The sequence below is a fragment of the Podarcis tiliguerta genome, assembly GCF_965153285.1.
Source record: "Podarcis tiliguerta genome assembly, chromosome: 1".
NCBI classification, from domain to species: domain Eukaryota; kingdom Metazoa; phylum Chordata; class Lepidosauria; order Squamata; family Lacertidae; genus Podarcis; species Podarcis tiliguerta.
Window position 1 is genome coordinate 128,787,816 of NC_139534.1, and position 13,612 is coordinate 128,801,427.

The window sequence follows — 13,612 nt, forward strand, 5'->3', positions numbered from 1 at the left end:
GGGGATTAAAGGGGACACCAGGAAATAATCTTAACTAAGAGATTCAAACGAATCTGCAAACTAGCTTCCAGCTATATTGAAGGGAGTCTGCTCTGCTACATCACTTACTAGTGTGAGTGAAGGACGGATAATACTTATCCAATATATCCTTTCATACAGTCTTTAGCATACCCACACTCTTCCAGGGGGAAAGGGAGTGGGGCAACCCTGCAAGCTGTCACCTGTCCCACAGGTACACTAAGCCTCATCACTATGCTTTATCAGGATCATGCTGCAGAGATGTGCACAAGTGCATCAGCGGAAGGAAAAGGAGGCAGTGAGACTGGGGGCCGCTGGTGGCTACTGGGAGCAAGGAAAGGCAGGGCGAGAAAGGAAAAGAGAAAGGAAGATCAAGGAGACTTGTTCAGCTGAGCAGAGATGCCAGCCATACAATGAGAGCTCTGCCTCAGGACGCTTTCCTGACGCTTTCCCAGCTCTTTCAGAGCAGATCCCAAGTTTCCTCAAGTTTCTTTACATCTGTGGCGGGTGTCATTTTGAGAGAGCACAAAGCTGTTTTAAGGAATGCCCATCTACAAAAAGCATCTCTTCCCTTCCCTCCGCTGGGTGTTACGTTGCAACGCGGGCAAAGGAATCCACTTTGGATGTTCTGAAATACAAGCCACTCTTTTTGAACCAGTGCTGAAAATGTATTTATTTGTTTTTATTTAATTAATTCATTCAGAAGACAGCAAGTCAGAAAGACTGGCCACGTGGCGTTCCGATGAACAGGCAATAGGAAGTGCTTTTGCAGAATCTAAATTTCTGGAGGCTGTTTATTTTACACGGAAGAAGAGGACAAATGGAAAGGACCAGTTTAAGTTACACCTGGACATTTTTCTACCAAGAGTTCTCTCTCTCTCTAGCCCCCTCCCCAATCCGGCCCCCACCCCACCCTCAGAAGAAGCCACCACTATGCTCTCTAGGAGGCCAAGTCCCAGCAAACACTTGGGTTTTGCTTCTTCTGCGCTCTCAGCTGAAGTGGCGGCCGAGGCGAGCGGATCTGTAGTCAAGGCGGAGCTGTACAAAGGAATGGAGGATGTTCTTGTCCAGAATAGCAAGCTGCTCTCCTGAGCAGACCTGCTTCAAGTTATCCGGAGCGACGACAAGGAGGTTGCAAAGGGAGTGGAGCGTGTCAAAAAGCTGCAGTACCAGTGCAATCTGTAGCAATGGGGGGAAAGCAAAGCAAGATCAATTTAAATACCCAACGGTGCTTTTCAGATACACCACAGGCCTAGAGTTTATAGTGGTAACTCGGTTTTCAAATGCCTCCGTAGTCGAACGTTTAGGAACTCAGACTTTGAAAACCCGGAAGTAAATGCCTTGGTTTTTGAACGCATCTCAGAAGTCAAACAGGAAACACGGCTTCCGATTTGAGTTTTCCGTATTGAGCAGGCATAGGCAAACTAAGCCCTCCAGATGTTTTGGGACTACAACTCCCATCATCCCTTGCTAACAGGACCAGTGGTCAAGGATGATGAGAATTGTAGTCCCCAAACAGCTGGATGGCCAAGTTTGCCTATGCCTGGTATTGAGGCTTCCATTTTGAGGCTTCCGCTTTCAGTTTTCAGTTTTTGAACGTTTCAGAACTCGAACGGACTTCCGGAACAGATTACATTCAAAAACCAAGGTACCACTGTATTAGCAAAGCATTATTTGCATAATGCACCCAATGCACAAATATTTTTCTCACCTTTGTTCATGAACGCAACAAATCTTTGAGGTTGACAGTTTGACTATTCCCATTTTGCAAATAGGTAAATCCCATTTTCACATTAGGCTACCCAGTCAAATACAAGGACAAGGTGCTTCATCTCAAATTGCATTGGGCATGCCTACTGGCCACATACCTTGAACTCTTTGGCACATTTCCGGTATTCAGCCACATCGCAGATTGCCAACATGCCACCCATGCAGCTGTAGGAATATTGTTGCAGGTGCTCATAGATGAGTCGGTGGAAGCGAACTCCAAACTCCGTCAGAACACCGTCCACGTTCTTGCCATCCATAGAATTCCTGATCTTTTCCACTTGCTTTCTGACATAGATGCAGACTTTGGCACAGGCCTGGAAAGTAAGCAGGAACGTTAGGGGGAGAAAAAGAAAAGGGCTCTGTCAGGCTTGACAGCCACTCGGGGTGGAAATTGTGGGGTGTGTGTTGGGTTTCTGAACTGGCGACTGGGGAAAGGTGACACCTCACATATCGTGTTCATACAACATTTTTCAAATGAATAAAGAACGGACACTTCACTCTTTCGCAAACTTCTCAGCTGCCCTCTTGGAAGAAAATGAGTTCAATACTTTTAGAAGGCATTCCCGGGATGTGAAACTCTCAGGAACTGCAACAAAATACAGCTTGCATTCTTGTGCCCACTTATCTGAGAGTAAACCCCATTTAACTCAATGGGATTCACTCATAAGGAAAAATTTCTAGAATTGGCTTGTAATCCCTGCTTATTACACTTGTTTAAGGTGAAAAAAATACTGGTGATGTGGCTGTTATTTGAAGTGACTAATGTACAAGAATCATACTTGTGATTTAATCATTTTTTCCAGTCTGTCTGACAAGTAGTTCTGTGTAACCCAGAAGTTTGCGTGCAGAGAGAGATGCTGATGCAACAAAAAGGTTCACTACATCTATTTCATGCCTCTTATTTTAAAAAGCATTCAAATATCCCAGTGGAAGTATCTGAAAGTAAATTCCACTGATGTTACTCAAACGGTAATATTAAGTAAGCCGCAGTAGTGGTCTTGATGTGCTCCCATCTCTCTCTCTCTCTCAGGCACTCACACTTCAGATAAATAAATAGAATAACAGAATTGTAGAACTGGAAGGCATGCTAAGAGTCATCTAGTCCAACCCCTGCAATGCTGGAACATCAACTGAAGCATCCCTGACAGACGGCCATCCAACCTCTGCTTAGAAACCTCCAAGGAAGGAGAGACAACAACCTCCCGAGGGAGACCGTTCCACTGTCAAACAGCTCTTACTATCAGAAGGTTCGTCCTGATGTCTAGTCAGAATCTCTCGTAACTTGAATCCATGTGCTACAATTATCCCAATACTTTGGCTGCTACTAAAGCCAGTCAAGGTTCTGGAGTTATACTGTCCTTATACAGTGGCACCTCGGGTTAAGTACTTAATTCGTTCCAGAGGTCCGTTCTTAACCTGAAAATGTTCTTAACCTGAAGCACCACTTTAGCTAACGGGGCCTCCCGCTGCTGCTGTGCCGCCGCTGCACGATTTCTGTTCTCATCCTGAAGCAAAGTTCTTAACCCGAGGTAATATTTCTGAGTTAGCCTGAGTCTGTAAGCTGAAACGTATGTAACCTGAAGCGTATGTAACACAAGGTACCACTGTATTACGTAAGGCCTTCAAATGTGGTCGCAAAAGGTGCACCGCTATTAAAATACGTTCCCTGGTAATTTAGGCATCATTCATTTTGAGCATTTTGCTCCATGTGCAACATTTGGATTTTTTCATACACTGCGGCTCTGTTGGTGGCAACCACGGAGATCTGGGAGCCTGAAGGGCACAGTAAGGAATGTATTCATTTTTACTCTGTGCTTTCTGAACGTGGCACACTTCAGCTGGGGTGCTGGGAGCTACTCCGCAGGGTGGGAGGGTGGGTTTGGCTGCTGGTGCGGTATAAATGCTAAATTGCAGTCATCAATACAGCGTAGCTTAGTACATAAGAGGATACAGCCTTATTGCAGGGGGCTGGGCTAAACTATCTGCCAGCCTCACCCCACTCTATGCTTCCACATTCTTATGATTTCTATACAGCACAACAGGACACCAATGACTAAAAACGCTGAGCATTTAGGAAGCGCTATTGTTCTCGCCCAGGCTGAAATCGCACAATGGAAATGCATCAGAATTCCTAGAAGAGTGAAGAAAACTTGACTATTAAGGGAGGCACATGTGTGATAAAATGCATATGCTGAGCAGAGTCAGCAGGGAAGAACGCCAGCGGCAGTCCAATTACTTGCCGTGTCACTTGTCATTGACTAATCTATATATAGTTACTCACATTAGTGTACTGAATCAGAACATTGTTCTCATCTTCTGGTTTGAAATCGGTCTTCCTTTGTTCCGCCGCCAAGATGTGCTTCATCTGCCCAATCATGCAATTCAGCGTCCTTCAAAGTTAAAATACCAGGTGGCTGTTTTAAAGTTAGCGTTTTGAGCCCCACAAAGCCCAAGCCAACACGATCCTCTTCTCAAAGCGACCGCTAACTTGCGGTGAAGTGTGCCGTCGCAGGCCTATTCCCCTGGGCTCCCAGAAATGGTGGGCTGCTAAAGAGCAGCAGGGGCGATTTAAAACTTCACTCTTAAAATTGGAGATTAACACGCACGTTATTTATATAACACCATCTCGATACTCTGCACTTCGCAAAGCAGCAGCATGGCTGTCCCTTCCTCCAAGGGACTTGCAATCAGAACTAGGCACTGGGATGGAGGGATGGCTAGACACAGGTCCACAATTCTCCCCACCCCTAAATTTTCATTATTTGCCAGAATAATGAACTGTCCCAAACCACGAACAGTTGATGCAAAAGGGGAAACTGACTGATGGTCCAGAAAGGTGATAGAACCTTCACTTGCCTGTCAATGCCCATGTCCAGCTTCACCTCCATTTGTTCTGTGACGTCCTTTTTCTTCTGAAGACATTCAGAGAGCTTGGGAGAAGAGCTGTGATAAATGGAGGGAGGGGAAGTCGTTAGCTACCATTCTCTGCCACACACACATCTACTCCAAGCACCCTCGATCCCAGGGCACTTGAATCTGCAAGGGTTTCCCAGTTCGTCCACCCTGTCATTTTCGCCTCTCGTGAAAGAGGCCTCCTAGCCGCAGTTATGTGTGGAACAAGCTACGTGGGAGAGAGAACCGGGGGGTGCAGTGTGGAGGCAAGTATGGAAAAGTATTACATATGCAGAAGAATATCCAAAGAGCCCAGCTGGATCAGATAAAAGGGAGCCCACTCTTTCTTGCAGTGACCAACCAGGTGTCTATGGGAAGCCCAGCTGTTGGGTTGAAATAAACGACAGACGAGTGACAAGTGTCATATGGGAGGCATCTCTCGAGCATGTCTCAGAGAGTCCCTTTTATTGAATATTACAGCATTGCCACATATGTGCTTGTTGCTGAGTGGTTAACACAAATCATATGCAAGGGTTGCATATAGGCATTAATCATCAATAGATTAAAGGTTGGGAAAGGGAACACAGAATTGGACAGGTATGAAAACCTCCTTATTAAACTATTACTAGTGATTGATATAGCAAAACTTAAAAGGGCAAAATATAGCATTCATAGATGTGGTCAACCATGCATTAAGAACAGGTCAGGGTACGATGTTTCATGAACTCAATGTGAACTAAACATTCTAGGGTGGGTGAAGAAGGAATGCTTCAGCTCAGAGCGGTTTGCCAGACTCATGTGCAGAAGCAAAACCTCCCATCACCCAGCAGAAGACCTGAGAGCCAAAGGCCTCTCCTATTGCTGTTCCCCAGTGACTGTCATTCAGAGTTAGCCCACAGCCACCATGTCTAATAGCCACTGGTGCCTTTTATCACTCATGTAATGCCATTCTTGGGCTTCGGTAGCCAACAGAATACTGAAAATCTCAATTTGCAAGTTAACTATCTTAATTTGGAAAAAATGCAAAATAAGGTTTTTAAACCTCCAGAGGATTACATGGAAATATGGGATCTCTCAGAAGTCAGTATGGGGGCTTCTAGTAGGTCAGGGTGCAAGAAATCCCACAGTGTCTGCCTCCATGTCCTGCTTATTCTGGAGCTTTTATGTGGCCCCAGACAGGAGATGATTCTAGCATAAGACTTTTTGCCCCTACGAAGGAACATTTATGAGTCAGAATGCAAACTCTACATGGCTTCTTGGCCTGAAGACACAACAGGTAACCTACCTAACCAATGGCATCAGATGATCATTGAACTGCTTGTCAAAGAGGTGGAAAATGGTATTAGCCTGGTTCACGACATCCAGGAAGTAAAGATTTGCAGTCTTGGCATCTGGAGAAGGAATCCCTAGAGGCAAGCAAATAATGAAACCAGTAAAAACTTTTGAATGAGTCTAAAGAAACAATCCATCCAACAAGCCTCAGGAATCCTGAGAACCAGTTAGCAGAATCACCAGAGATAACAAGGACACTGACTTTAAGCTGTATGAAGGTTAAGTGTTTGATATTTTCATTTCTTTAAAAGCTGAAAATGGGACTACTCCAATCTATTTCGTCGGCGTTGCTTCTAAATTATATACATATCAGCAATTTTAAGAATGGCGTTTACATTACATTTTGTTTCTTTGTTACGATGCTGCTTTGTTTGGAGCCTAAACCGCTAGGGCAAGTTACATCAGAATACTGCAGCCTCAAACTTTCCATAAATGTATGGTTTCAAAGAAGGGTCACATATTTTAGCTACATTCCAGTGCAATATTTAACGGGAATAAAGGCAGTATTGCACTTACCAGCCAACCCAATTTCAAGAGCATAATCAATGTGCTCGATGCATAAGAACTCCACAAGCAAAGAGAAAATTCTGAAGGCGTTTTTCGGCAGATCTGAAGGGTCAGAAAGCTTTAAAAGTGGAAAGAGCTTGTTAGGACCTTTCTGGCACTGAGATGTGAAAAATTATATGCAAACTATTTTAAACACAGACCACTTTGCACGGATTCATGCAAAGACCAGCCAAAACCACGTAATTATGAAGAGTTGGAGCAACTTGCAAGTGACAAGTTTTTGTTGGCCATCCTAAGGACTAGGGCTGGGCGATATCTGGTTCTCAACATCCTGATATATCACCAGCTAAGCACCACTATGTGTGAAATAAGGATGGAGCTATGCAGAGGCACAGGCTGACTTCACAGTTTTTCCCACATCGTGATTTTTGCTGGCGCCTGTTCTTGTGATCTGCTGCCCCCTGCAGGAGGCAGGGAGTGCTGAGCCAGCAGAGTAAACAGCGGCTGCGGGAATCGAGAGAAGCATTGGCCGGCTCCATGTCTTTTCCCACACTGTGATTTTTGCATAGCGTACACACATATCATGATTTGCCATATACTGCCAGGTCAAAAATTATGGTATCACGATATGGACTTCAAACCGCATTTGGACGATATATCGCCCAACCCTACGAAGGACCCCTACCTTTATTTCCTGAAAAGGAAGTTCTGAAAATGAAGGGGTGGGGTACTGAGGGCCACTGCCTTGTAAGCAACATGCCAATTGTGGGTGGGGCCAGTAGCAGAAGAAGAAGAGTTTGGATTTGATATCCCGCCTTTCACTCCCTTTAAGGAGTCTCAAAGCGGCTAACATTCTCCTTTCTCTTCCTCCCCCACAACAAACACTCTGTGAGGTGAGTGGGGCTGAGAGACTTCAGAGAAGTGTGACTGGCCCAAGGTCACCCAGCAGCTGCATGTGGAGGAGCGGAGATGCGAACCCGGTTCCCCAGATTACGAGACTACCGCTCTTAACCACTACACCACACTGGCTCTCGAGGCAGAGCAATGATTGGAAAATGTTGCCCTTGTATAGTGCAATAGGTTTTTTGCACAGGTCTCTCTCTATTCCCCTTTTAGACAAGCAAGAGGCATGATCAGAGTTCAAGGACACTTTCCAGACAGGTAAAAACGCTTAAGGAAGGTGTGAAGGAAGTCTGGGTGAGGGGAGAGTTCCCTGGGCCAGATAGAGAGGCCTGGGAGGTGCATTCTGCCCTGGGCCCAGGGTTCCCCACTCCTGTGAATCCGCCTTCTGGGCCCCTCGCAGCTCCTTGCATCTTTCACGAAACAACCCTACTGCTCCTCTTGCCCTTCTCGCCCTCTCTCCAGACTCCAGTGCTATCGTCCTTTCCCCCAACAACTTCTGAAAATGCTGTTGGAAGCTGGGTGAAATGGAGGAGAGCAACCAAACACGGAAGTGAGATTAGCAATCTGGACTGAAGGCACATCTATAATTCCAAGGGAAGGTGGGGCGGAAAAAACACTATCGGAATGCAAAGGGGAATCCAGAAGGGGGAACTACAGTCTTGCAGCTCCCGCCAATTTCACTCTAGTCCCAACAGCAAAACTTTATTAATGAATATACTCAGAGATGCCTGGAAGTCAAGAGAGAGGGTGTTGTTGAATCTCTGCTGGAACAGCATCCCGAAGCATGTCACCAGCAGCATTAAATTATTATTATTATTATTATTATTATTATTATTATTATTATTATTATTTATTACATTTAAATACCACCCTGTACCCACAGGTAAATGCCCAGCTCCCCCAGATTATCTCAGGGACTGAGCTAGGATATAGGAGCTCAGGAAGAAACACTTATCTCATGCATCTCTATGCCACTTTTCTACTAAAAAAAAGTTTTCAAAAACAGCATACGAACTAAGATAATTTAAAAAAAAACTATTAGAAGATGTAAAAACAGCAAAATGGGAGCACACACTCAGAAAATGTTTGTGTCCACACAGCAACACTCACAGTGTATACTGATAAACCGTTAGAGGTAGCCTAAAATAATTCGATTAATAAGTGTACACACCCTGTGGCACCTTTCAAAGGCTTGCTTAGTTTCTTGCAAAAGATTAACCACCACATCCTGGGACAGGAAAGTTTCGCCGTGGGTGTCAATACTGGGTCCCAAGGGCAGGTTTGTCCGCTGCCGTATTCGCTCTTTGAATTCTTGAATGCTAGAAAGAGATGCACCAAGCAGGAACCATTAATCCCAGGGAAGTCTGGTTATGCAAACCGGGGTTAACCTTTCAGCCACATGAAGAGCAATGGTAGACATTTTAAATAAAGAATGCAAATTCCTCAGGTTTTTGAAGAAAAAACAACAAATGCCACACCATCAATATGAAAGAATCGGAGACAGGCAACTCATATGAAGAAAGTTAAAGCTGGTACAGCAGAGGCAAGCCTGCCTGTGGGATGCAGAACCATTTGTCCTGCCATTTTGTCCTGTTTTGCAGTGTTTCAAAACGGCCTCGGTCCAGTATATCTGAAGGAGCGTCTCCTCCCCCATCGTTCTGCCCGGACACTGAGGTCCAGCACCGAGGGCCTTCTGGCGGTTCCCTCATTGCGAGAGGCCAAGTTACAGGGAACCAGGCAGAGGGCCTTCTCGGTAGTGGCACCCACCCTGTGGAATGCCCTCCCATCAGATGTCAAAGAGATAAACAACTACCTGACATTCAGAAGACATCTGAAGGCAGCCCTGTTCAGGGAAGTTTTTAATGTGTGACATTTTAGTGTATTTTTCATCTTTGTTGAAGCCGCCCAGAGTGGCTGGGGAAACCTGGCCAGATGGGCGGGGTACAAATAATAAATTTATTATTATTATTATTATTATTATTATTATTAATTACCAGCAAAGCCCGTTGGACCAGGAATAATAATAGGGCAAAAGGTCTGCATGTGTGTCCACCACAGGGAATGCCTTCTCCCTCATGCTGCCTCCAACACTCTCTTAAAAGCTACTGCTTATGCCAGGTTAGCACAGCCAGGAAACAGAGAGGTGGTCTTGGTGGCTATTAGCTACAGCAAGGAAACAGCCTTCTGCTGGAGTATCACTATGGGCTGGACAAAATCCTTCAGGCATCCACAGGCAACGCGTATATTGTAAACCTATGGGGTATACATGGTATACAGCTGGCAATTTCTCCTGCCAACCTAGCAGTTTGAAAGCACACCAGTGTGAGTAGATATATAGGTACCACTGCGGCAGGAAGGTAAACTGTGTTGCCATGTGCTCTGGTTTCTGTCTCCGTTTATTTCACACAACAAACATCCCTGCAAAGTTTTTAGCTTGGTTTTGTGACTGCATTATTAAGACATGCAAGCAACCATTACAGCAGATAGCAAACAAAATTATAAATGTGTGCATAAAAGGTAAAGGTAAAGGGATTCCTGACTATTAGGTCCAGTCGTGACCGACTCTGGGGTTGTGGCGCTCATCTCGCTTTATTAGCTGAGGGAGCTGGCATACAGCTTCCGGGTCATATGGCCAGCATGACTAAGCCGCTTCTGGCAAACCAGAGCAGCTCACGGAAACGCTGTTTACCTTCCCGCCGGAGCAGTACCTATTTATCTACTTGCACTTTGACATGCTTTCGAAATGCTAGATTGGCAGGAGCAGGGACTGAGCAACGGGAGCTCACCCCATTGCGGGGATTCGAACCGCCGACCTTCTGATCGGCAAGCCCTAGGCTCTGTGGTTTAACCCACAGCGCCACCCGCGTCCCTAATGTGTGCATACCCAGTATCTTAAACAAAAGACTTGTCCTTAATGCGGACTTGAGAATACTGCAAACTTAAAATCAAGAAAGAAAGAAAGAAAGAAAGAAAGAAAGAAAGAAAGAAAGAAGCACAGTAAACAAGACTGGAAGCCAAACCTTACCCTCCACTTCCGATGGCTCTCTTTTGGTGGTTTTTCGACTCATAATAGCGCTGCAAAATCATGGAGCTCCTGCTCCTCAAATAACCAATTTCCACCTCGATGTAATTCTCCAAGTAGGAAACGAAGATGGATTTGATAAGCTTAGACAAGAAAGTCTGCTTATCAGTGCCCAAGTTAAACTCCATCAATTTGCTCGAAAGATTAGTAGTCCTTTATGTTAAGGAAGGGAGAGAGGAGAGGGAGCAAGAAGGAAAGAAGGAATGCATTAGCAGGAGGTAACATTAAGGTATAAAGTATTTGCAGTGTTCACTAAGGGGTTGGAGTGAGGGGTCTGGGAACAGCAAACACTACAGCACTGCCAAGGCTAAGCAAGTGTGGACCTGGTCTACAGATTCAGGTAGGTAGCCGTGTTGGTCTGACACAGTCAAAATAAATTAAAAAATTTCCAGTAGCACCTTAAAGACCAACTAAGTTTGTTCTGGGTATAAGTTTTCGTGTGCATGCACACTTCTTCAGATACACTGAAGCAGAAGCCACCAGACCCATATATATAGTGGGAGGGTGGGGTGGGGTGGGGTTTTTCTCAGGAGGGTAGTAGGAGATGGGTGATTGACTGAATGGGTATGGTAAACCTGTTGACGACTGTTAACAACTTGTCTCATTACATATGCTAAAGCTATTTTTGGTCATCCCTTGCTTTTCCCTGTAGGACTAATTGCAGTCGTTAACCGTCATCAACAGGTTTACCATACCCATTGAGTCAATCACCCATCTCCTACTACCCTTCTGAGAAAAACCCTACCCCACCCTCCTATTATGTACAGTGGTACCTTGGGTTACAAACACCTCGGGTTACAAACTCCGCTAACCCGGAAGTAGTACCTCGGGTTACAAACTTTGCCCCAGGATGAGAACGGAAATCGTGCGCCAGCGGCATGGCAGCAGCAGGAAGACCCATTAGCAAAAGCGCACCTCAGGTAAAGAACGGTTTCGGGTTAAGAACGGACCTCCGGAATGAATTAAGTTCTTAACCTTAGGTACCACTGTTTAAGGGTCTGGTGACTTCTGTTCCAGTGTATCTCAAGAAGTGTGCATGCACACGAAAACTTATACCCAGTACAAACTTAGCTGGTCTCTAAGGTGCTACTGGACATTTTTTTTTACTTTTTAAATTCATTTTATTACAGTTCAGTTTGAGAATGTCAACCCCACCCCTTCCCGGGTGATTTTCACTTTCCTGGAAGAGGGATAGCTTACTTAGTCTACTAACTTGGCTCCCTGTACCCTGTTATCATAGAATCATAGAAATGTAGAGCTGGAAGAAACTTGAGGGTTATCTAGCCCAACCTCCTGCAATGCAGGAACAAGTGCTACTCTCCCTGTTTCTTTAGCGTGAAGGCATCCACTTTCACACAGTGCAATCCTCTCATCCCAGTCACCCTCCTGCCACTCCTCTTTCACCACCAATCAAAGCTCCTGCTGCCCTGAGTACAAACAGTACTGAATGTACTTGGATCAAATATTCACCTGGGGCCACCAGTAACAGTCACTGTTCTTTGACGCATTTCTTGTGATGGCAGAAAGCCCTGGCTACTGGCACTTTCTAAACACCACAGAAGCAGAGGTGTCTAGCCTGCCCCCCGGCCCAGAATTTCTCCTTTCGTATTACAGGAAATTTAGGCATGGGTGCACAGGTAGGGAGGCACAGAGGTCAGGAGGCACACATTATGAGCACACATTATTTTTAAAAAAGAAGAAACAGCCCACAGTTCTGGGAGGAAATAGCATCTATGGACAGAATAGCCACAAAGTGCTAGAGAAGGCCAAAGGGGGGTGAGTGGCAGGGACACCAGCAGACCTTGCCCATGCCCACTTTTAAAATTTGTAATGTACAGCACCAACCTTGTATACAGTTCATAGAGGCTCTGAAGATACTGCTCTGCGTCAGACTTCTTGTGCTCTTCCAACTGATCTTTTATATAACTCTGTGAAATGAAGACCAGCACTGCTAGTTGTCAAACACATTCATATATAATAATCCAGTTTTGAGAAACTTCCCACCCAAGTCAATGGATAATGATAATAATAATAATTCATTATTTATACCCTGCCCATCTGACTGGGTTTCTCCAGCCACTTTGGGCAGCTTCCAGCAAAATATTAAAATGCAATGGAAGTTCTCAGAAAAGCAGAGTTTCCAGCATAATCAACGGCAACATTACACTGCCTCCATATACCCCTCTGTCATTTCAAAACAACACACACTGCCATTTCTGCATTGTTCAGATCTTGCCTTTTCACCGTAACCTAACTACCACTATTCTGCCTCTTTTTCTACATGTTGGAGAGGGTGGGAGTGGAGATGTGACTATCCCGATCCCCTTTCTATCATTTCCACTAATGTGCTGTATTAACTTCCCCTTGAACCACCCACCTCCCCATTACAGAAGGGGTGCCAAAGTACTTGGATGAGGTATTAAGCATGGATATACACACTGCTAGCACAGGCACCGGGGGCCCAGCCTACTCACAGATTGTTCCTCCATCCCTTCGCCACACTCAGGGATGCAGTCAGGTGGAAAATCCCTGGTCCCAGAGGGGAAACAACACAGTTCATAAAGAGCGTAGGACGAGCGACAGGCAAAGGACAGAAGGAGCAGCTTTGTGGAATATGATGCTCACTTGGCGGTTGCTTGAGGTGCCATCCCATTCTCAGCAGCAAAACGTCCCACAATCCTTTCCTGCTTATGCCCACAAAGATTCTGTGCAGTTGGCTATTACTATTTTCAGTGTACATAGGGGAATCTGAAGCTATGTTTTTGTGACTTGCCCATTAAGGCCCATAACACCGACCATACAACACCGGTCCTGAGAGACCTGCATTGGCTCCCAGTTCATTTCCGAGCACAATTCATATTGTTGGTGCTCACCTTGAAAGCCCTAAACGACCTCGGCTCAGTATACCTGAAGGAGTGTCTCCACACCTATTGTGTGGTCCACACCTATTGTGTGGTCCAGCTCCGAGGGCCTTCTGGCAGTTCCCTTACAGTGAGAAGCCAAGTTACAGGGAACCAGGCAGAGGGCCTTCTCGGTAGTGGCGCCTGCCCTGTGGAACGCCCTCCCATCGGATGCCAGGGAAATAAGCAACTATCTTACTTTTAAAAG

The 13,612-nt window shown here is 45.4% G+C and overlaps 1 protein-coding gene across 1 annotated transcript in view; it reads right to left on the reverse strand.

The window, feature by feature from the left end:
* Positions 1-664: 664 nt before the first annotated feature.
* EXOC5 (exocyst complex component 5) overlaps positions 665-13,612 on the reverse strand; it is a 32,669-nt gene continuing 19,721 nt past the window's right edge. Inside the window, exons 10-18 of the mRNA XM_083436103.1 lie at positions 12,350-12,432; positions 10,448-10,657; positions 8,594-8,741; positions 6,529-6,637; positions 5,966-6,086; positions 4,645-4,731; positions 4,070-4,178; positions 1,887-2,102; positions 665-1,197 (exon numbers count right to left, since the gene is read on the reverse strand). Of these exons, the coding sequence (XP_083292229.1) occupies positions 1,009-1,197; positions 1,887-2,102; positions 4,070-4,178; positions 4,645-4,731; positions 5,966-6,086; positions 6,529-6,637; positions 8,594-8,741; positions 10,448-10,657; positions 12,350-12,432 (1,272 nt within the window). The 3' untranslated portion in view covers positions 665-1,008. The remainder of the gene's footprint in view (positions 1,198-1,886; positions 2,103-4,069; positions 4,179-4,644; positions 4,732-5,965; positions 6,087-6,528; positions 6,638-8,593; positions 8,742-10,447; positions 10,658-12,349; positions 12,433-13,612) is intronic.